The following is a 25,268-nucleotide window of genomic DNA, read 5'->3' on the forward strand; positions in this document are numbered from 1 at the left end:
TTGCTGGCATAAAAGTGATGCAAAAAAAGAAGCCAACAGCTGTTTAAGTAGGAGAGACTCCTATCAACAAACATCAGCAGTGATGAGGCAGCAGAAAGAATCCATTAGATGTGACCTGCATTCAAGTCGAGAGCTACCCGTACCTCCTCCCTATCCTTCCGTCACACATCACGTCAATCTCTCCTTGTGACTCTTTGTGCTGAGTTCAGCCTTTAAGAACAGCTGATAGGCTTAAATGTCTGCTGTGCCATTATCAGAACTATCAGCTCAACACCTCCCAACCTGTCTCATGTACTTTTCCGACTGGGCGCCCAAGCCAAATGAATTGGCCATTAGTATTTCACTGCTATGGTCAACATTTCTTTTCTGTTCATTGGAGCAGTCGATCAACCTTTTTCTTCGTTCTCTTTTAAATCCTCCTCCACCTTCTTTTAACCCATCCTTAGATATTCACCTCAACGTACTTTCAGTGTTAGAGTGCAGCCATGTTGTAAAAAAGCCATCAGTTATGATGAGAAAATTGTAAGTGCACAATATATTGGTTGATACTGAGAGACACTGCATACACATACTTGCGTGAGTTATTTTAATTCATGTTTAATTTATGTCAAGTAGTTTTACTTTAAATTGAGCTTAATTAAAGGAAGGACCCAATCCATATCTAGCACCCAGAATATCATAGAAACTTGCGCTGGTCTCTTTTGACTCGGGCTTGTAAGCAACCGTGTAATCAAGTGGTCCAGAAATGCCCTAGCAACTGCTTAGCAACCATTTTATTTGATTGTCTCTTTTCATGTCTACAGGGCCGAGTGCAAATAGAAAATGGTGCTCTCTCCATCTCCTCACTAAACCTCTCAGATGGTGGGATGTATCAGTGTGTGGCAGAGAACAAGCACGGCATCATTTATTCTAGCGCCGAACTGATGGTGCTTGGTACGACCTCTGTGTTTTCACTGCCTGTTCTCCATCCTTCATTTGAATTCTAAAACTTCATTGTGTAGTCACAGCCCAGGCTCAAATTACAAGGCGGCACTGAAAACATCCGCTCTATCGTAACACTCATATTTCCCCCATATTGATTGTGAAATTATGTCTGCGCATGCTGAAATTCATTCATTTTAATCACAACACATTGGTCGGTATTGTGCATATAAGACCAATTGCAAATAAATGGCATCTATTGAAGAAATGGCACAGTAAAATGTACGTTTTAGTTAAGACAAATGGCCTGGAAGAAGCCATTGGAAGCGGACAGCTGTATCTGTTAAGTCCTTTAGACTTTTCTAAAATAATTTATTCCTTTTTTTTGCCTGCGGCTGTTTGAACGTCAGTTGCTGTTCATCACATATTCTATTGAGGCTTTAAGTGTGAGTCTGAGGACCAAATCTCTCTGTGTCTCCTACAGCCTCTTCTCCCAGCTTCTCCCAGAATCCTTTGAGCCGAGTGCTTAAGGCTCGCTCTGGTAGTGACGTTAGTCTAGATTGCAGACCACATGCTTCGCCCAGAGCCATTATCCTGTGGAAAAGAGGGAATGAGATACTGCAAAGAAGCGAAAGGTATTTAGCCTTAAGAGTTTATATTTAATCTCAATGAAGCCATGCTATTCTTTGTAATGCTAAGAAATCATCCATTACCTTTAGGATTTCTCTCTTCCCCAATGGGACGCTTATGATTGCCAACGTAACTAAGCGAGATGGGGGTAGTTACACGTGTATTGCTAAAAATCAGTTTGGCACAGCTAGTACAACAGGAAGACTGATCATCACAGGTAAGTCATTGTGTTTCCCATTCTAGATCAATGTAGTGGTTCAGTGGATGTTGAGGATCGCATTCGGCTAGCAAAATTAGATCCAGATTCAGTTTCTTACTGTCCCTTTTTATTCTCTGTTACCATACAAATTTGTACAAATCCTGACAAAAGAAACTTTTTATTACATAATTAAATGTTTTTATTGTAAAAAAAGAAAGAAAGCTTATTCATCTTCCTTAATATAGTGTGGGATTCTTTTGATAATCATACATTTAGCTTAAGGTCCTAAAGTAGTTTTATTTGAATAGCAGCTTTATTTACAATACAGATTGCGGTCCACTCTTATTGTTGACTCAGATACTGTATTCTTAAAGGTTTACCTATGATTAGCTTTGAATGAAAAGCCACATCTGGCACATATCATGATGCATTGCTTCAGCTGTTTCATGAAATGTATTCGCCAACTGACAACTCCATTCTTCTAAGTTTCTGTACTGCTGTCAGCCTTTCAAGTCAAAAAATCAAGATCTGTTTTATATAATCAAGCACACTGAGAAGTCCTACACAATGGTGCTATGGTATTTCAAGACAAATGGCTTTTGTTATCAAGTCTTTATGTCTAAAGGTTTTACAGCATCTTTTCAAACTCCTATTTAAGGAATAGCTCATCCAAAATTGTTAATTCTGTCATATTTTTTCTTATTCTAAAGTCATTCCAAACTCATTTGACTTTCTTTCCTCTGTGGAACACAAAATTAGAAAATATGAAAAATGTACTGTTCTTAATTTTTCATGCCAATGTAGTGAATGTTGACTGGAGCTTTAAAGCTTCAGAAAAGGACAAAAAACAGCTTAATTCAAGTAGTGCATGTGAACTGTGTTGTATTTCAAGTCTGCATGTCTTTGCGTACTACCATTTTTTCCCTCCAACGAGCTACGAACTTGAAGCAGGTAAATGGGCATTGAGTTAAACTTTAGAGGTCAGTCCGATTTGTGAATTAATCATTTGATTTTGTAAACCACACAAATGGATTTATTGATTAAAATAAATAATAATTAGATCACAAATTGATACTTCAATGTATCGTTCCTGTAAAGCAGGGATAGGCAACTTCAGTCCTGGAGGGCCACTGTCCTGCAGAGTTTAGCTCCAACCCTAATTAAACACACCTGGACAAGGCAATCAGTGTTTTCAGGATTACTAGATAGATAAAGGCAGGTGAGTTTTTATGAAGGCTGAAGCTAAACTCTGCAGGATAGTGGCCGTCCATGACTGGAGTTGCCTATCCCTGCTGTAGAGTTTCAGTAGAGCATTGCACTAGTAACAACTTACTTTTGATTCCCAACTCACGTCTGCCTTAATAAACATTTCTAATCAGGGTTCAATGCTAAGCATTTTTTTCTACTGACCTGTTTGGGCCAGTGGTTAAAATCTTAACTTGCTCAGTCAAAATTGTCACTGATCCCGCAACAAAAAGAGCCTTCTATATTGTGGAGCTAAAACATTTTTTTCTCTAGTGTTCCGTGTAGTTCATGTGCCCTCTTGTTTCAAGTCTTCCACACACCCCAATCCATGTTTCACTAATTACTCATTGTTAAGGTCATCTGTAATTGCTGTGGCCATTATCTGTGTGGATAGTTATCTCCTCATTAGGTTATAAGATGAATGTTATTCCTCACTTTTGCTCCTCATTATATAGGTTATGGGTTTAATCAGCAGTATTTTCATGGCAAATCAGAAGAAACTCATTAGCTACATACCATTGAGGCCTCTGTGTGAGTCCATATGTCTTTTATAGGGTTTTTCTTTCATCTCTTCCTTCTATATTTCTTTCATTATGTTTTTGTCATGCTCCAGCAGTTGACCCCCTTAAATTAATTTAATTAAAATGACCTTTCCCTCACAAAGTGTCTTCAGTCAACTGTATCTTGTCAGAAGACATGCTGCCAATTGATTTGGCTCTTATTAAAATCCACGTTATGTTTTTCTCAAATTAATAACCCCCGTATGGAAAGACATCAGCAAAAAATCTAAATAAAGTACCTAGAAATTAAGAATATTTATTACAGCAATAAACCACCGTAGGTTGTGGTAAAATCGCTAACCCACAGCCTACTGCTCCTCAGGATAACAGCAATGCAAGTAAAATATTGTTACAGTGGTTTTAGAATGAAAAAAAAAAAAACAAATAATAATAAAAAAATAAAAAATGTAAAATGTTGGTGTCACAATTTTTTTTTTCTAATCAGGCGATTTATTAGACATTTATCTGCGTTTTCAAGCACATTTTCTTTTGTTATATTTATTTTTTCACAAATTTTGCATTTATAGTTATTCTAAATAACAATAATTGTGCAGCCATGTGTCAGGATCATGTCTATGATGCCTTAAAATGTTTCCTCCAGAAGCGCCTTACTAGTAATAATAATAATAAGGATAAGAACAATAAAATAAAATAGGTTGTCTTGTTATTTTCCTGGCAACAGATGTTCTCTCGCCTCAGTTTGTGTCCCAGAGCTAAACTGACTGACTATGTTGACACTGTAACTGACAGAGCCCACAAGGATCAGCCAGGGCCCCAGCAGCACAGAGATCACGGTGGGTGAGAGCATCGTGCTGCCCTGCCAGGTGACTGCTGATCCATCCTTGGACGTGGCTTTCTTCTGGGCCTTCAACGGTCAGCCCATTGATTTCCATCAAGATGCCGACCACTTCGAGCGAGTGGGAGGGGTGAGTATTGTGGTTTAATGGCTATATTGCAACCTCAGCATCCTCATCCTACACCATCACCTCTGGGCATGAAAAATGAATTGGGAACATATCTCGGAAAACAGGATTTCTGTTGCTGTTTAAAAAAAAAATGTATGTACTGTGTAAATAAGCTAACCTTCACAAATCATTTATGAAAACTTGCCTGCAAAAAACTCTTAGAGTTACAGTAGCAAACAGCCTGTTAAATTATAAAGGTCTGAAATGAATGACTAAATACAATTAGAAATATAACAGTAGCGTTTAAATAATAATACAAATTATCCAGAACTGTAGAATATTGTCCTTTGAATAAATTACAATAAATCTGAACAATAAAATATAGGTTGTAGTTTATTTTAACATATTCAAAGATGAGTTTGAGAGTTTTATTTGATTTGAGTAGGAGTTTCTGAGTAATTAGTTTTAGTTATTTGTGCTCATATTTGAATCAATCATAAGAATCCAGCATGTATTTAAATCCATCTTATTGAATACTGTAGATCTCAAACACAAGCACTTGAAGTACTGTAACTGGGTTTTAATCTAATCATTGTGCTGGACAGGAACAAGCTATTGGTACTTTGAATGCTCTCTCTCAAAGAGACTTGCCTGTCATTATGTCTGTAGTTTGAAATTGGATTCTTTAGATACATTTTACCATATTGTTCTGGACCATTCCATCATTGACCTACACTGAATGTGAATGATTCAACATGTATACCAAACAGCTGCTCTCTACAGAGTGAACCAGGGAAAGAGGCCAGATCAATTAAGTGTCTTGTTCCCATTTTACCCTTCCAGTTTCGCAGGACATTTTATATCTCTGGGGAGACAATTCCTTATTGCCGCAGGACTCCAATGAATTGAAATCTTGCCTTGAGAAACGTTCTGTGTTGTGTCAAATTCCATTTTGCTGTTTTGGTTTATATATTCCCTTTGTTGGCTAGGGGTTTGAACAGAATAATGAAGCGCTTTTGATCATTTTCTTTTAAGGATTTGAAACCTGAGCACAGGCTAAGGTTCTTTTTGAAAAGCACAGGACCAGATGGTTCACTTACTAGATAGTTCATAACTTCTTGAATTTAATTCAGCTGAAAATGTGCTTATTATATTTTATAATTATTTTCTATAATGTATTAAAAAAAAAAATATATATATATATATATATATATATATATATATATATATATATATATATATATATATATCTTGTATATAAAAAAAAAAAAACATAAATATTATTTATAAAAAAAAAAAAATACTTGCCTTGCCTTTTATTGTCTTGTGGTGGTAGCTACATAAAGTTCATAGATTGCGCTTCTCTCAAGGCCTGTTAATACAAATACAGTTGTGGGATAAGCTTCCATCTCTGCAACATCTGATGGGTACATTACCATGTTTAAACATCACCCGCTCATTGGTCTTCTCATCCAATCCTGAAATTCTGGAATCTATCTAGTGAATCGGCTCTCTTCTTGATATTGATTGCGTTTAAGGCATTTTTTTCACAGGAATTTAACTTGATGGAGAGGAAACCAAAGTCAAACATAAGTGCTGGCTTTTTTTTTTTTTTTTTTTATATTTTTTTTTTTGATAGCTTAGAGTGCTTACATACTTACATGTACTTTTACAGTAGAGTAGTACTTTGTGGTTTGGGGCTGGTAGACCACTAGAGATATCAATGTGATATGCAGGATTCATCTTGTATAAAATTCTGGGCAATCTTTTTTTTTTTTTTTTTAACAGGGAGAAGCACTGAGATAAATTGTGTCAGCAAACCTATTTTCTTTTCTTTTTTAAATTATTTTAAAATAGTAAAAGTGGTATAAATATCATTATAATATTATGTTCTTTTGTTTTATTATTTATCATGTTTTTTTTTTTTTTTTTTAGAAAGTGATCAGATAAAATGAGATGGTCAATGTCAGTTAATCAGAACCAAAGAACCTTAAGGGTTTTCTGATTAAGTCAGCTTCTTTCACACATTGTGCTGTGTTATACTTGGCTGTGTCTCCATTTAAAATATGAAAAAAAAAATAATAATAATAATAATCACCAGGCATGCATGATTTTGATGTGCTGTATGCTTATCTGGAACAATATTAAATAAATATTAAATATTAAATAAGTTTACTCTGCATTTTCTTTGCACATTTACCTAGTCCTGGCTTATGTAACTGTAGAATAATTAGTATGGTCTTGCCAATTAGTCACACTGTGTGTGTGTGTGTTTTACTGAGCTCCTGTGTGGCTGAGAGAGCTGGATCTGAGTGAATCCCGGAGGCTAGTCACTAAGACTGTTTATTTAGGTCCACACGTACTGTATCTCTCAGCACAGCAGCCATTTCAAAGGGAGGGATGAGTGTCTGAGTTTGCAGAAATGTGCAACTAGCATGACAGGGAACATCAGCAGCACATCTGCGTTAGCTTTATACTGGTGGTAATTACATCACAAAATGGTATACCAGACACAGATAGCTGTTGAAAACAGGCCATTAGTTGCTCAAGATACTTGTAGTTGCAAGTGTCCAAAATATGATTACACTTGTGATGCAGTTTGTGTGTGTCTGTGTAAATGTCTCGGTTACATATGGTAACCTTCGTTCCCTGAAGGAGGGAACAGAGATGTCACGTCAGATGACCGATGAAATTGGGATCTCGCCAGAGAGACCAATCCACTTGGAGTGTAACTAAACGAGCCAATGCACATTGGCATTCGATCATTGCATCCAGCTGCATCCAGCTGCCACAGTGTGAGTATAAGAGGCAGCATGTGCATCGCATTCATTCATGCTTTCGCTGAGGAGCTGAGCTGGTGACCCAGCAACTGTGGCAATCGGACATGACGTCTCCATTCCCTCCTTCAGGGAACAAGGGTTACCATACATAACCGAAATGTTCCCTTTCAGTAAGAAATTGGGATCCCTATCAACATGCCACAGGTGCTGTCACCTGCACCTTTTTAGGCCTCCTGATCCATCCTTTAAGGCAGATTATAGGACCGGGCTTTACATACATAGAGAAGGTTGACTACAGTTGTTCCTCGCAACCCAACAGTAGGACTTGGATAACACAGGGAAAGCGTACCCCTTCCATTTGGAAGAGGCAAAATGCAGAGTCACCTCCTCCCAGAGGGGTTTAAGTGTCATTTACTCATGTGGAGTAACCCAGAGGAGCCTTACTGCACATGGAAGTCTCGAGGATGGTCTCAGAGCCTCTCGCACTTGTGCTTGCCGCCAGGCTTGGTAGGGGCCTGGACTTGCTGGGCATCCTGCCTTCGACTGGCTGCCCGACGCTGCCTGGTGGAAGGCTGCTGCAGCTGCGCGGGAGAGGGGGCGGTTGAAGGGGGTGGGGGCTTCGGCAACGAGCAGGCTGAGGGGCTGCAGCCGGAAATGAAGTTTCCTCTGGTGCAGGATGTACTTTATCACTTCAGTCTGCTTCTGTGTGGCCGAGAACTGCTGGGTGAAGCTCTTGACAGCAACTCCGAAGAGGCTGGTCTGTTAAGTTAAACAAAATAAAAATTAGAAATGGTGCCTTGGCAACAAGCTGAAATAGAAAGTGTTTTTTTTTTTTTGTTTGTAGTTGGTTAGAAGTATTGTTTATAGTTTAATTTTAGTGAAGTATGTTTCAAGTAACAAATATATACATATACGTGTGTGTGTGTGTGTGTGTGTGTGTGTGTGTGTGTGTGTGTGTGTGTGTGTTGTTGTTGTTGTTGTTGTTTTAGTGTTTTTTTTTTTTTTTTTTGTTGTTGTTGTTGTTGTTGATGATGTTTTAGTTAACCACTAACTCTGGAGTAAACAGTAAAATAAAATAAAATAAATAAATAAAAAATCAATAAAATAAAATCACTGAATATGACATTTGATTTGTAAATCTGACTTTTAAATGTGATATAAAATATATTTGCATAGCCTGTTAAATGTGAACAGAATAAGAAAAATCAGAATCAGTCTCTGAAGGCTTTTTGGTGTGTAGTACCTGTTCTTTCATTATTTATTTATTTTCATTTTTTTAAATGGTGCCAGAATTTCATGGCACAAGCCAAAAATATAGAGCATGCCTTGAGGTTATATTTTGATTCATATAATATGTTATGAATGATAATGCATCATGCTTTCCGAAACTACTGTATCAGTATAGAGTGGATTTGGTGTCTTGCGCTGTAACAACAGAAATTATTATTAATAATTAAGAAATAAATTTTCCCTTTTCTTACAGAGCTTTTCCGGTGATCTTATGATAAGAAACATCCAGCTTAATCATGGTGGGAAGTACGTTTGCCTCATTGACACGGATGTCGAGAGCTTGTCTGCTGACGCAATATTGGTTGTTAAAGGTAGGACCAAATTCTCTTTTGGTTTATATATCCACATTCACAATATTTGCCTTCTGTGCCAATTTTTATATGTATTTACAAACATCTTCCACAGTGAAGAGCATCTTGCGAGGTGTGTATTTCAATGAAAGGGCACTACTAATGTACCAAGAGTTCAGAGAGTGCTTAATGTGTCTCTTGGGATGGTTTATGGGGCCTCCTCTTTGCTTCTGTTTTTGTGAGTTACATTAGTATTCATGGCGATTACGCATCACAGTTCTGTCCCAGGTGTTTGGAGAGGAGCTGTTTATCATAGAGGATGTCTTTAATTGGCTCATTTACACATCGGCTAAGCAGCACGGCTGGCTCCCAGAATGCAGTGCAAATCAAGAGAAAACATTTAAATGGCAGAGAGTTATTTGGAGCAGAAATGTGAATCATTTAGTTGTGCATATACAAGCGTGCATACACACCTTGTTGCACTTGCTAAAACTCAAGCAAGCATGCACAAACCGCTCGCCATGTCTAACACCTTAGAACACACTCCTAAACAAATAGTTGCCCTCTTATCAGAGTGAGACAGTTTCCAAGTGATCAGTATGCACGATGCATGGACCGAATGTAACGTTTGAGCAGGTGCTGAATATAATCAAACACTCCTAATTAATTTAATTCCATATGGGCTGTGTGATCGAGTCAGGTCCCCCCAGCCCCCCAGACTTGGTTGTGGTGGAGGAGGTCACTGACAGCACGGCCCAGCTGTCCTGGAGCCCAGGCCAGGACAATGGAAGTCCCATTACTGGATATGTCATCCAGGCCAGGACTCCTTTTACTGTCGGCTGGCAAGCTGTCGACACAGGTACATCATCACCCATCACAGGCATATGCCATTGGGTTTGTGTGTTTAAGTTGCTTTTGATTCAGTATTTAGTACATTGGGAAGCGCTGGCAACATAATATATATATATATATATATATATATATATATATATATATATATATATATATATATATATATATATATATATATATATTTTATGTTCTTAATTAAAAAGTTAAATATTTTATTAAAGGGGTCATATGATGCGATTTCAATTTTTCCTTTCTCTTTGGAGTTTTACAAGCTCTTGGTGCATAAAAAAGATCTGAAAATTAGCAAAAACTAAAGTCTCAAATCTAAAGAGATATTCTTTATAAAAGTTAAGGCTTTTCCACACACTCCTAAAACTGTTTGTTCTAACACACACCCACGTGTCTATGTCACTATGTGGGAATATTTGCATGACGCCCCCAAATGTTCATGCAAAGAAAGAAGGCATACCTTTTTTTTCTCTCTGTTGCCGCCGGCGCCATGCCTTTGAGTTGTTGTGTGTTTCCTTGTGAACTTGAAACTACTTTGTTTGGCCTTTCAAAAGAGGACAAGTCAAGAAATCATTTAAGCTGAATTACAGAACAGTGCAACTCAAATATTCAGATGTGTGCTGTGCATTTTATGGAGGATGATGACTGTTTCCTGAACCAGTAACCTGCAATACATCTGTGGCACAAAGACAGCTTCTATAAAGTTAGGCAGTTCAAACTTTGCAAGGACAGTCTGGCGCTTCTGACTCATAGCCTGTAAGTACATTATTCATATTTAAATAATTTGCCAGTGATGATTTAAATGCGAGTTTTGAACAGTAGAGTAGGCTTGTTGTTTGTTGTTTCTCAGATCACAAATGCAGACATGGTTTCATGTTTAGGCAAGTGATACGCAACGCAACGAGTAAAAAGACGGTATAAGTCATTATAATCAGTAATTATGTGCCCACTGGATGCAACAAATGCCTCATTTGTAATGGGTTTTATTGGTTTTGTCTCATCTGTTGTCCGGATCACAGACAAATCTTTCTATTTAACCAAATCTTCTTTTGAAACGGTTTGCATCTCCAGTACGCATTAATCCACAAATTACTTCAGTTATTCGGTTTATAAACGTGCCTCACACTCCCTCTGAAGCGAAATAAACCAATATGCTGAGTTATTCAGTTACTCCAAACAACAAAAAGAGAACCGATAATGGGATGTGTACGAGCAGAGCAGAGACGGTACGTTAAGGGGCTTAACATTTCCGTCACACGCTTGAGGCATTCGGCCAATCACAATGCACTGGATAGCTGGCCAATCCGAGCACACCTCGCTTTTTCATAATGATGAGCCTTGTGTTTCAGAAGGCGGGGCATAGAGGAGAAACAATACATTACATGGAAAATAATGTGTTTTTTGAACCTTAAACCGCATAAACACATTGCATTACACCAAATACATAAAATAATGTTCTTTTCAGCAGCATCATATGACCTCTTTAAGAAATAGTTAATTAGTCTTATATTTCATTATATGTATATATATATATATATATATATATTGTATTATTTATTTTGTTATTGACATTTATTTGTCTGTCTGTCCATCTGTCTGTCTTATATACTATTATAGTGTTTATGAGTATTTTGAAATAGCTTTTGTTTTGTTTTGTTTTTCTATTTGTATATCTAAGTGTATATATCTTATCTATATATCTATGTTTGTTTTATTTGGAATCGGCAATTTTTTTTTCAGTTTATCTTTAGTTCAAGATTATTTTGTTTTGTTATTTTAATGGTTTAGTTTTTTTAGTCATTTTAGTGCTTAAACTTTTAGTGCTTTATTTTATTTCAGTTAGTTGCTATTGTATTTTACTGTTCGTCTTTTCTCAGTTCCTGAGGCGATCAATGGGAACACTTTGACTGCAACTGTGGTGGGTTTGAACGCTTGGGTGGAATATGAGTTCAGAGTGCTGGCCAGTAACAGTGTCGGGATGGGAGAACCCAGTCCCCCGTCAACTAAGATCAGAACAGAAGATGCTAGTGAGTATGCTAGTGTGAGGCTTCCCTGAATTTCTTTTCCATATTTCAGACTGAAATTGAAAGCACTGGAGCAGACCATACATCCTCAATTCCCCCGTCATATGTCACAGCCATCATTTTTATTCCATATGCAACACTCTAACCTATTCCGGAAACACATTCTTTTATTCAAAAATTTCTGAGGGATGTTCTAAAGAAGCTAAAAACTCTGTGAGCGAGATAGTTTAGAGTCTTTATGTGATGAAAATTTAAATACACTTTTGATGCTCAAAAATGCAATAAAAAATCCCAGTCAGAGCTCTGCTGGCATTTTAATCTCTTTTTGGGGTTTTTGCCTGCAGTGCCTGACACGGCTCCCACTGATGTCGGAGGCGGAGGAGGTACCAAATCGGAATTAGTGATAACATGGGAGGTAAGTCATTTGTCAAATTTTACTGCTCCCTCGGCCAGCCTGGGCTAAATGCTGGTGCTTAATTGTGTAGAATGAAATGTAGCTATTTTATGATCGTTGCCTGTACCAAGACCCCTCCCTCCTGGCCTCCGGACTCCAGGCTTTACTACTTCTCCTCCAAATGGAAGTTAACTCATGGCCAGAAAGTTTCTTTGAAGTTTATTTCACCCGCAAATATCCCAAATACATCAGAAAGGAAATAAGGGTTAAGCCAGGGAAAAGTCTAAAATTGAAAGGGGGGGTGAAAGGCTCATTTTCACTCAATATCCTGTTAATCTTGAGTACCTATAGAGTAGTACTGCATCCTTCATAACTCCAAAAAGTCTTTAGTTTTATTATATTCATAAGAGAAAGATAGTCTGTACCGATTTTTCCCGGAAAAACACGAGTGGCAGGAGGCGTGACGTGTGGGCGGAGCTAAAGAATCACGAGCGCCAGTAGGCTTTTGCGTTGAGAGCGTTTGGAAGCTGTGAAACCGTGAGGACAAAACCAACCAAAACAAACCATGGCTTACAGTCAGATTCAGCGTATATTTATGTTCCAGAATCAGATCCCGAGGCTAAAACTGAACGAGAGCAGCAGCAGCAACGACTCGCTCCGAGCGGGACTCGAACCCGGGTCTCGGCATGGGAGGCGGACGCACTAACAAGGAGGCAAAGATATTTGAAGCAGTTTTACTCACCGCCTGCGGTTCCAACACACGATCGTGGCCCTTTTTCGTTGGGATTGCATCATCCTTAAGGAATAAACGATATGCAAATCCGTCGTCAAACTGGGCTTTGTTTGTAAAACAAGCATCTTCGAAATGCAGGGAACAAACACTTGCATAACTACGTTGATGCTCTGTAAAAATAAACTCCATCCACTGGTCCCTTAATACTGTTTTTTTTTTTTTTTGGTAATCTGTGCAGGGTTGTCTTGCCCTGGCAACCAAAAATACACTTCTTTTGTGACATTTCGTGACGCTCTCACTCTGATCAGTGAAGTCTGTTGTGCTCTGAGTGCTGTGCTATACGGGAGCGCGCGCTCTTCCGGCAGACGTGCCCTAAGAACCCATATAAGGAAATTCCGCTCCATCTAATGTCACACAGAGCCATACTCGAAAAAAAACATTCCGAAACTTGTGACAAACCGGAAGGAGTATTTTTGGAACAGAAATACTCCTTCAAACGTACAACTTAATTTTTTAGACTTTGTCCATGTTTAGCATGGAAATCCAACTCTTTAACAGTGTAAAAAACTCAGTATGCATGAAATAGCATTTCACCCCCCCTTTAAAAGAAATGCTGCAGGAATACTTTAATTTGAATTTCCAAAGCCTTTCATGAACTCTAGCAGTGATTTAGTAACATTTTTGCATACTATTCTGTAACTTTTCAATATATTCCAATAGTGAGCAGAGTGGCGCAATAGCAGTTTCAGCAAAAACAGAGTGATACAAACAGCAAATAAAAGCAGTTTTCAAATTAATACATACACGATTGTTCGAAAGTTTTAAATAATCTTTAAAAAAATAAACTTTTTTCCCACAAAATTTTTTTTATATTAAAACTATAATAAGAAGATAATAATAAGAAATGTTTATTGAGCATCAGATAAGCTATTATTATTTATTTAAATAATCTACAAGGATAAACAGTTATTTTAAGTTGTAACAATATTTTGCAATATTACTGTTTTTATTGTATTTTGATCAAATAAATGCAGCCTTGGTGAGCATAAACATAAAAAAAAAAAAAAACATAAAAAAAATCTTACAGACCCCAAACTTTTGAACAGTAGTCTTTTATGTATTATTTTTCCCTCATATTTGTCCCCATTTTGCTTTTATCAGGTAACTCAAAGGGACAGTTTAAAATGAAAATGAAAATGTTGTCATTAATGACTCACCCTCATGTCGTTCCAAACCTGTAAGACCTTTGTTCATCTTTGGAACACAAATTAAGATATTTTGGAATAAATCCAAGAGCTTTATGATCCAGCATAGACAGCAGAGCAACTGAAATGTTTTATTGCCCAGAAAGTTAGTAAGGACATATGTAAATATAGTTCATGTGTCTTCAGTTGTTAAAATATAATGGTATACGGGTTTGGAATGACATGAGGTTGAGTAATTAAAGAACTGAATTTTCTTTTTTGGGTGAACTATCCCTTTAAGCTCTTTAAATATTCCATCTAGTCTCTATATAGTAATATTAATTCATGAAAACTGCATGCATAACAATTAAAACAACTTGAGAAAGAAAGTGGTCTTTAAAGCAAGTGCTAATGAAGCCCTGTTATCATGTGGGTCATTTGGTGTGTTGACCTCAATTTGTTTTAATATCACTATAGTTTTGTGTTCCACTCTAAGCCTGTTCCAGAGGAGTTGCAGAACGGAGAGGGCTTCGGTTATATCATCGCTTTCCGGCCAGTGGGCTTGGTCACTTGGACCCGTGCCGTGATCTCTGCGCCCAGTGTCACCCGCTACGTTTACCGCAATGACACCATTCCACCATTCTCACCATTCAATGTCAAAGTGGGAGCGTTCAACAACCGTGGAGAAGGACCTTTCAGCAGCATTGCAACCGTGTTCTCTGCAGAAGAAGGTAAAGCTAGATTTGTGTACATCAAAACTCACAACCGCAAACTCATGCGCACAGAAAAGCTTATTTCTTAACCATATTTTTCGATATTTGTAGAATAATATAACAACGTGAAGCCAATATTATAATGATTGGAATATATAATAATAATTAAAATATTATAATTATCATTTTGCGTGACTCTTTTACTATATGAATATAATTTAAAATGTAATTTATTCCTGTTATGGCAAATTTTCAGCATCATTACTCCAGTCTTGAGAATCACATGGTCCTTCAGAAATCATTCCAATATGTTTATTTGGTGATTTAAGAAACAATTCTTATTATCAGTGAACAGAAACTTCCAAAGATCACCATTTATTTTAAATATATATATTTTTTTGTAACAATGTGAAATTCTTAACTGTCACTTAAGATCAATTTAATGCATCCTTGCTAATTAAAAGTCTTAATTTCTTAAATTAAAATAAAATGAAAATGTTTGAATAGGACTGTATGAATTTTATTTTTATTTTTTCTTGCCATCATTCACTGACATTTTCAGCAATAGAAAAAATAGCACATATTTGCTATAGAAAATAATAGAAAAATAGTACAATTAACTCAAATCACTAATTCTACATATAAGCCTAATAGTATGAGCCCTGATGTAATCTGCTTTCAATTCTGGCCTAATCATCCGGAAATACTAATATAGGCCAGTCAGCAATACATTGTGTGGGCCTGTGGAGCTGAAATATTACGAGCACACAAACACAGTCAGGCTCAGCAGTAGTCCCTTCACGTTCTCAAGCACTCTTGGTTCCTTCCCTTCGCACTTACAGGTGTGACCTTGAATGAGTATGATGGAATAAATTGATTGAGACAGTTTACGCCCCTCCTCCCTCGTTCAAACTGCCAATGACAACCTTATATTAGTTATTGCGGCTATAGGTTACAACAAATCCTGCTAGACACTTACAGGCCTATTCATGTGCTAGAGTGTTAATTGGATTTTCTCAGCAGATTGTCTCCTTCTCTGTCAGTTACACCCATTAAAATGAAGTAGGGCCTCTCTCAGGTGAGGCCAGGGCTTCATTCTCTGACTTAATCCAATTTTACTTTGATGGCTGCGTAAAGTTTTTGAATAAGAGCCTCAACATCTCTTCCATTTATCCACAGTGCCGAGCTTAATGCTGGAGAGAGTGTCGGCAAAAAGTCTGTCAGCAGCTGACATCGAAGTTACCTGGGAGCCGATTGTGTCGACCCCTGAAAGAGTTCTCGGATATGAGGTTTGATTCAGATTATCTTCCCCTTTCGCCATATTAAATGTCATGTTTTCCCTGTAATGAGCAAGCGATTATTAAAAGTGCTTCTCACCTCTCCCCTGCCACCTCACACACGGAGAATGCCAGTGTTTAGACTGTGCTGCAGCTTTGTTAAATGTCTGTAGCTCTTAAAAGCTGGATGAAAGCTCTCCACTGGCCTTTCAAGAATGCAAAGAGAGTCTCACATTCTCACAAGCCACTCTCTCCATCTCTGTCACCCCAGCCCTGTGGCACAGAACTGCCATGTTACCATGGTAGCGGCCATATTGTCTGGAAAGAATAGAACTATCATGTCACTGGGTTCTAGACGAGGGGAAAACTTTTCAGGTTTTATTTTTGTCTCGTCTTTGGTTAGTGAGGACTGAAAGACCAAATCAAAGCAGCACGGATCAAGGAACTGCGCTGTATGCGTATATACCATTTATTTGTGCCCACAGTCCTTTGAAGCACCTGCCGTATTTGAAATGGGAAAATTCCTTTTTAAACTATTGCTGCTTTTCCTCTTGCAAAAAAAAAAAAAAAAAAAAAAAAAAAAAAGACCATCTGACCTCTTCACATGGAATACACATGGTCAGTGTCACAGTTCGGCTCCTTTTTTTTTTTTTTATGGCTTGAAATTTGCATTGATTTGGAAACACCTACAGGAAGCTGAATTGGAATTAAATGAGGAATAACAGGAGGAATTTACTTTGCATTACTTTGCATACTTTGAATTGCAGTTTCAAATAATTCAACGCAGGTAATGCATTCTAGGACATTAAGTGTTATTTTTCCCTGATCCACAAGTTGATTTAACATGATGAAATATATATATATATATATGTATATATATATATATATATATATATATATATATATATATATATATATATATATATATTACTACTATCCAAACGTTTGAAGTCAGTAATATTTTTTAAATATAAAAAAAAATGTGTCAAGGTTTACACAAAAATAATAAGCAGCACAACTATATATATATATATATATATATATATATATATATATATATATATATATATATATATATATATATATATATTGAGTTGTGCTGCTTATAATTTTTGTGTAAACCTTGACACGTTTATATATATATATATATATATATATATATATATATATATATATATATATATATATATATATATATATATATATATATACTGGAAAAAAAAATATAGCCTAAATGCACTGTAAGTTGCTTTGGATAAAAGCGTCTGCTAAATGCATAATTGTAAAATGTAAATGTAAAATTAAAAAGTAAATTCTCAATTCAAGACAGAAAATCATATTTCCAGCAGCCAGAAATTTTGCCGAAAGGACACAAATGATCAGCTAAATTAAGTGAATAATGAGGGTGAAGTCAAATATGTGTATCAAATATCTGACTTGATCGCTTTGTTATTGATTGACTCAGTAGAAATCTCTAGCCAAATCGAATTTTCATAGAATTTAATGAATTCTGTCCATATCATATGTCACCTTCTTTGACAGCAGCTAATAAACAATTGGCATTTACTGTGTATATTTTCCTAAGATTTAACACTTTCCCAATTAATGTATTTCTGTTAGCAACCATTTAACCATGAGTTAAGTGACCATGCCAAAAACGTTGTTATTTTCATAGTAGCATATCTTAGTCGAAAAAATCTGCATATTTAGGGTCACAGTGGGTTGCAAGAGTGATTGTAATTGTTCTGGCAGAGAGCTGTTTACAACTAATGTCAAGGGTATATAAAATGCCCTTGTTGTGTGTCCTGGCGAACAGGTGGTGTACTGGGAAGATGACACCAAGCCGGATACGGTGGGTAAAGTGCGAATCACTGGAAACTACACAGCAGTGAATGTCAGCGGCCTGCAGGGGAACACTCAGTATTATCTAGCGGTGTGTGCCTTCAATACTGCAGGAACTGGCCCGCAGTCTGTACCTGTCAATGTTACCACCAAAAAGCCACGTAAGTACTCTGGTCGTTACAAACCATCTTTACAGAACATTCCACGATCATCTGTTACTGACATGTTTATTTGATGTGAGCATTATAGCTGCAAGATACGGAGCCTGACATGCAGGAACATGACATGCAGGAAAAAGATATTAGGCTATATCGTGTGCACGGTTTACTAATTCGTTCCCTCAATGTACTAAAACGTGCACATGATTACTGATGCGTTCTCTCGATTTACTATTTCATTCACTCGATTTATAAATTGTGCGCACGATTTACCAATTTGTTCCCACGATTTGCTAAATCGTGCGGACGATTTAGCAAATCGAGGGAACGCAATAGTAATCATGTACACGTTTTGGTACATTGAGGGAACAAATTATTAAATTGTGTGCACAATTTATTTATTTTTTCTTGCATGGCTCCGTAGCAAGATGTAAGTTACTCATCCACAGTCCGTTAGTAAAATGTTCGGTGGGTATAAGAACAGCGTTCTATGGATGTCTGTATCTCTTTTTTATCTTCACATTAATGTTTTTACCCTGGTCAGTGTTATGGGAATCTATTTCTGCCTCAGAGTTTTTCAGAGGGAACATCAAATCTTTCCAAGTTTTCAAAAAGATTTTTGCTTGAGGCACCTAGTAGTACATAAATAAAAACCAAAGCAAGACTGTACAATTCTGCTAGTTTATTTATTTATTTTTTGTTATTTACTAATGTCTGTGAAAGATTTAGAACTTATAACTTTTGGACAGACCACTAAGTCTACACACACTTGCTGTGAACCTGCTGTGACATGACTTGAAGGAGTTTTTTTTTTTTCCAAATGAAAGTTATTCCAACCATCTATTTTGATAGTAGTCAAGTCATGTTTATTTATAAAGCATTTAAAAGCAGCAGAAATTGACCCAAAGTGGTGAACAACACTCTATAAACTTAGAAGCTAAAGTAAAACCAGTGAATAAATAAATGAAAGGAAAAAGAGATCTCAGACAATATCAAACTGTGGAAACCAATGAATCTAATAGATATGAATCACAGTTTCCAAGTCCATCTGTGATAGAAACGGCTCTGATTTAGCAACAGATTTGTGCTGAAAGATACTTCCCCTACTGACAGTACTAATCTGCCTGTCAAACATTTTGGTGTCATTGAATGCAGTCACACGATTGATGGCACACTGTCAACCCTTTCTTTCTTTTTCTGTCCATTTCATTCATACCCAACAAACCTCAGCGCCTGGACAACCCCCTCAGAATGTAGAGTGGAATCTGATTGGCTCTCAGCTCGTCCTTCAGTGGGATCCTGTCATCGCTCTCGAAACTGAATCTGAGGTCACAGGATACATAGTGGGTGATGTTACCTCTCTGCACCCAGAAAATACTTTGGTATATTTTATCAGAGTTTCACTGTAGGTAATCGATTGTTTTCCATTCAGCAGTCAGGTATTTTATTCCTACACTGTGAGCCGAACAAATGCATCTGATACCATAGATATACATAATAAGGGTTGTCGGAGTGCAGTAATTTAGCTACAAAGATATGGCTGTTACGTGGCTGAAAACCATTCATTTGTGTGTTTTTATAGATAAGAGTGCAGCATATGCTATTTTATGTCTCGTTCCACCTCTCTTAATTACACATGCATGCAATTAACAGCTCTCACAGTGCTAATTTACCCACAAGGGAAAACAGTCATGAAGCTCAGGGGAAAGGCACTAGCCATTAGCATCAGTAAACATTATCTAGAATAACAGAGCATCACCTGTGTTTAACTCCTTTCATTGTTTTATATATATATATATATATATATATATATATATATATATATATATATATATATATATATATATATATATGTATGTATCGATCTCACATCATTAGTGGTGTTACATCACTGTTGCTTATACTTAGACGATCTCTGAATATTAAACTACTTCAAAATGATGCCTCAAATCATGTGCCTTTTTGAGAGGAGGCATGCTATTTTTTTTACTATAAACAGAGGAACGTTAGCCGTATTGGTCCACAATACCCCAGAAACCCCTCAGAACACCCTAGCAACCACATAGCAACACTCTGAAAACAACACACAACATTGCAGTATCATTGTTGCATGAAAAAGGACTTACATTTTATCCAGGTCATTTTAAAAATCAGCTTCAGTTTTTATTAGTGCTGTCAATTTAATGCATTAGTTCAGGGTAATTTTATTTTTATTTTTTAATAATGAGCACTTTTATAAGTCATGTATGTCTATTGCAGTGCCACCATAATTATCTTCATTTGGGGGCTTTTTTAATATATATATATATATATATATATATATATATATATATATATATATATATATATATATATATATATAGTTACCACTGTTTATTTAATTAATTCAGTTCACTCTGAATGAAGCCTTTGATATATTGGGGTGCTGTCATCTGCAGGTGCTGTACAGAAGACACCGAAATAACGACATGTACTCCATCATCACCAGCAAAACCTCGGTTGAGTTGACCCTCAATCCAAACGACAACTACGTCATTCAGATCAAGACCCTCAGTGAAGGGGGCTTGGGGGAGGGAAGTGAGCCCATCCACATCCACCAACTCAGTAAGTCTGTCCTTTCCTGTTGTCTTCTGCTGGCATTGATGAGCTCATAATGAGAATTCAGTCAGTTTGGATGCAAAATATTTTGCTCTGTTCGCTTCAGTCTTTCAGTGCATCGTAGAATCCAACCTTTTAAGAAATGCATGCTCCTCCACTATCTATCTCTGTCACTGCGCTGCCAGAGCTGCATATAAATTAGTGAGAATCACCCCCAATTCCTTCACTCTCTTATATGGGCAGCTATCAATATGTGCTCGGCTTCCCTTCCCCTTCTTACAGAGTTGCTTTCAAATTCACCCCGATTCTTTCAGAGGATTTTTTCCTCAGTAATGATTCCTTCAATGAATAGGGTAAAAATTGGTTTAATGAACAATAGATGCAAAAGTTTTTTAACAACATATAGAAATATATAGAATTATAAATTACAATGTATTTCATTTATATTTTAGTTGTATTTTTTGTATAGTTTCAGACCGTATTTTGTCTTGGACATTCATTATCAGTTCCGCTCCACTATCTTCATTATTAGCCAATTTCTCTTTGATTTGGGATTGAGCTGTCTGAAAATGTAAACCATAATGCTCTCTCTCTGTCCTTTGGGAGGTTAAATCGTTTTTTCTTAATGGTTGTGTTTGTGTTTGCTTACAGGCATGGGTGCCCGTGGATCCAGAGCAGCAAGGCTGTGCACACTCTCTCTCTCTCCACTCCTCATTTGTGCTCTGTCGACGCTCAGTGCCTCCTGATGTTTGCCTCCCATGAGCACCAGATCCTGCCACACCAAGCAACACAAACTTTCTGCTCTTTGCTCATACAAGGCTTATGTTTCCCATCACAATCTAACCAGATGGCATTCTCCAGCTCCAGCAACATGTATGGAAGAGCCTGATATTGAGATGGGAAAATGGGAAATTTTAAGGAATTCATCATTAGTAAACATGGCAGAGCCCTGCAAGAGAGTCATTAGGGCTTTTGGGATGATAGAGTAAACTGCAGACTTTTTTTTTATTATTGAGTATTTTTGTTGTCTTTTCCTGTAAAAACATCCTTAAATAGGATGAACTAAAAAACTGCATAAAACATTAAGACTTTATTTCAGAGAATATTGATTTTAAGTTTATTTTTCTTACCCCATTGGTAATAAAAAAAAAAATCACATTTCTAACCAAATCATGAACTAAATGCTTATGCTTAAAAGGTGCTTAAATTGTGCTCAATTATTATTATTATTATTATTTTTTTTTTTTTTTTTTTTTAACTAATCTAATGAACTGGAAAACGAGACAAACAGTACAGATTAAAAAAAAAATGTTTTTGCATATAGGACAGTTTCTTTGGCACCCTACAACCAGAAAAAAAAAAACCAACGGACCGCTTTTGTCCTTTGTATAATGTGCTTCTTTATGCAGTGTGCCAATGCATGCATTATCTTTTTCTCTGATCCTTGAGAACAATCAATGCCTTAAATTCATGTACACACCAAAGTAGATTAAAATAGTTTTGCAGTTGAGGATAAGGGCTAAGAAACCAATGTTGGTGGGAATTGCTCTATATATTGCAGGTTTTTGGATCTATTGTGGCTTCATTGTGCTGTCTAAGTTCTGGGTCTGGGTTAACAAAAAGCCGAGCATTGATTTGTCCTAATGGGAATCTTCCATTAGTTAAGAAAAGTGTGTTGCCATCTCACCTCTATTACCGTGCCATCGACTCGAAAGGTTCCCTCTCAGTCTCTTTGATGGGTACTAGCATTTTGTTCAACTCTTCATGTCGGTTAAATTATTGATGCGTTGCGCATTATATACTTAAGGCTACACAATTAAGGCATAATCTTCCTGTGAGTATTTGCTCTAGCTGAACCAGATTTACGCTTCAGTTTTTCTTAGCTAGTGCTGCCCCACTGTATAGTGTTATTCACAACCCATAAATAAGTAAGCTTCTGAAAACTACTTAAATGCCTCACACACAATATCTACCTGTACTTACTGCATGTTAGTAAACTGGCACATAAACTGCAAAACAAGTTGTCAGAAACTAAGTGACAAGATGTGGAACATTGCTGAAAGGGTATAACATTTTTATAGCTCTAATGGCCTTGCAGATGTGAAAAGACTGAAAGCCTTGCAAACAAGTACAAGACTGATGCGTGAAAGTCCCCAGAGTTTCCTTACCAGTCTAAATGTGTCGAAAAATATAAACAGCATTGTTCAAGGTGGTTTTCCATCCTGATCCTGTAATATTGCTCAAATGTCATATTAGGGCTGCACTATAAATAGTATATTAATCATGATCACAATTATTATTCCTGATGAGTAATTAAGTTTTTCCAGCTGTGATATTTCCCCACTGGTTATTTATTAATTATTATTATTATTTATTTATTTATTTATTTGTCCCATTTGACATTTGCATTATCTTGCATTGGTAACAATCCTCCAAAAGCTTTCATGCTTGGGGTTGCCAGATGTCAAGAGCTTAAATCCCCCAATATAAAATTTTCTTTTAAAAAGAAACATTTTCTGCACAGTGTAATAATTAATCTCCCCAATCTGGCAGCCATGTACACACTCTCTCTCTGAATGGAGGAAAAAGCACTAACAATATGAAAACACCAAAAAAAAAAAAAAAGTTAAAATAAAAATTGAAAGTAAAATTATAATTTTGGGATTTTAGAAAATTACTATTAGGAATTTCACTGGTTTTATCTTTTAAGAGAAACTTCTTATTTTACCAGTGTTTATAATGTAGGGAGTGATATTTTTATTTATACAATAGACTAAATATGCAGTAATAAATCAGGAAAATAGATGAGGTAAATGAAACCATGTAACTGAGCAGAAGTTCTCTTGCTTATGTGAAAGTGGAAGACTCCGGATTAAAGGTAAAAAGTTATTCCTCAAAATAAAAGTATAGCGACAACAGCACAGAGAAATTATATTGTTGCACTCTTTTCCCAAAATATTTTCTTCCAGCTGATGAATGATAAAAACTTTGACACCCAATTAAAATCCATCCTGCTTTACAGAGATGAAACATTTTAAAGGAAAGACTACAAAACTAATAAACATAAGAATATTATGCATAGGTGTGGACGCTAATATAGTAATTGTTTGTAGTTGTCTTTGTAGTTATGGTTCTTGTTTTAAACAGACCTTAATAATCGTAAGTATAAATTTTGAGTGAAATAATAGTGATTATGAGTTTAACCATTATTGTGCAGCCCTGTGTAACATCACTATATAAGACTTCCAGCATATTGGCAATCATATTTTGTTTTGTTGCCCATCTAGCAAGCACTGCATTCTGAATTTTTCATTTGTACCCTCAATGAGACAAGAGGTGAGGCGCTTTGGGGGTGACCTTTAATGCCGAGGTTCGCTGTCAAGGAATATGTGCCTTCACTGGACAATATGTTCCTGGCTCTGTCATGGCAGTATCAGGCTGTAGAGTCCATTATTTGCACTTGTTCTTCTCAATGTCAGAAGAAAGCACAAGGTAGTGAACCAAGGTGACATAGCCATCCTGCAAAGTCTCCAGAACAGGTGCGCTACTACAGCCCATGAAGACATGTTAAAAAAGGTTAGCGAAGGAGACAAAGAAAAAAATAGGCTGCAGAGTCCCAATCAGGACAGCCAATCTGTTCTCCTTCAAGCTTTCATAAAGGTCTGGGCACCTTGATTAGGCTGCAGTGGCCCAGTCAATGGGATATCGATTTTTCTGCTGTATATTGCGGCTGTCACAATGCAGACTCTTGATTGACTGATGTCAGTGTTCCTGTCAGCAGTCTAGTGTCTGAGGTGTCCTTGCCTCCTCCCGCTCAGAGAGTTGGAGTTTTAGCAGGAAGATGCAGAGAACAAAGAGAAGTTTCTTGTAAGGGGAGTGAGATACATTTTGCAATCCTACATCTGTGTCAAAGCAGGTGAAAAACACACAAACTAGATTTCAGGATATTGCAGCTGTACACCACTATTCAAAGTTTGGGGTTGGTCTTACCAAGACTTCATTGGTTTGATCAAAAAGAAAGTAACAACTGTAATATGTGAAATAATATTTAAATGTAAAATAACTGTTTTCCATTTAAATATGTTTTGAAATGTCATTTGTTTATGTGATGACAAAGGTGAATTTTCAGCATTATTACTTCAGTCTTCACATGATAACATGATGCTTTAGAAATCATTCTAATATGCTGATTTGCTTCTCAAGAAACATTTCTGATTATAATCAATGTTGAAAACCGCTTCATATTTATGTGGAAACTGGTGTTGCATTGATGAAAAGAGATTATTTGATGAATGGAAAGTTTAGAAATCTTTTGCAACATTAGAAATGTTTTACGGTCACTTTTGATCATTTTAATGCATCCTTGTTGAATATAAATAGCAATTTCTTAAAATAAAATTTTACTGAGCCCAAACTTTTGAATGGTAGTATACATTTAAGCATCATCAGTCTTTCTTAATATTGGTCCTTGCTTAATTGCTGGTTTCATTGTGAGTTATTTCAAAGAGGCTCCGCCCCTTGAAATGACTTTCCATTTCAGCTGATGTCTTCAAGTCCTCTTATTCTCAAACACCCTTCATATGAGACAACTTTTAAGTTTTTTTTGATGAAAAGATTCGATAAAATTCTTCTCTGTTATATTACAGAAAAAAGTGGGTTGCAAA

At 36.6% G+C, this 25,268-nt stretch overlaps 1 protein-coding gene across 1 annotated transcript in view; it reads left to right on the forward strand.

Annotated features, from left to right (window-relative positions):
• Positions 1-21,737, forward strand: part of LOC113050333 (contactin-3-like) — a 55,273-nt gene extending 33,536 nt beyond the window's left edge. The window contains exons 10-23 of the mRNA XM_026213196.1: positions 804-933; positions 1,406-1,556; positions 1,641-1,768; positions 4,306-4,481; positions 8,724-8,841; positions 9,521-9,679; positions 11,559-11,708; positions 12,050-12,120; positions 14,513-14,747; positions 15,909-16,018; positions 17,823-18,009; positions 19,237-19,349; positions 20,445-20,610; positions 21,256-21,737. Of these exons, the coding sequence (XP_026068981.1) occupies positions 804-933; positions 1,406-1,556; positions 1,641-1,768; positions 4,306-4,481; positions 8,724-8,841; positions 9,521-9,679; positions 11,559-11,708; positions 12,050-12,120; positions 14,513-14,747; positions 15,909-16,018; positions 17,823-18,009; positions 19,237-19,349; positions 20,445-20,610; positions 21,256-21,350 (1,989 nt within the window). The 3' untranslated portion in view covers positions 21,351-21,737. The remainder of the gene's footprint in view (positions 1-803; positions 934-1,405; positions 1,557-1,640; positions 1,769-4,305; positions 4,482-8,723; positions 8,842-9,520; positions 9,680-11,558; positions 11,709-12,049; positions 12,121-14,512; positions 14,748-15,908; positions 16,019-17,822; positions 18,010-19,236; positions 19,350-20,444; positions 20,611-21,255) is intronic.
• The last annotated feature ends 3,531 nt before the right edge of the window (positions 21,738-25,268 follow it).

The sequence above is a fragment of the Carassius auratus genome, chromosome 31 (assembly GCF_003368295.1).
Source record: "Carassius auratus strain Wakin chromosome 31, ASM336829v1, whole genome shotgun sequence".
Classification (NCBI taxonomy): Eukaryota; Metazoa; Chordata; class Actinopteri; order Cypriniformes; family Cyprinidae; genus Carassius; species Carassius auratus.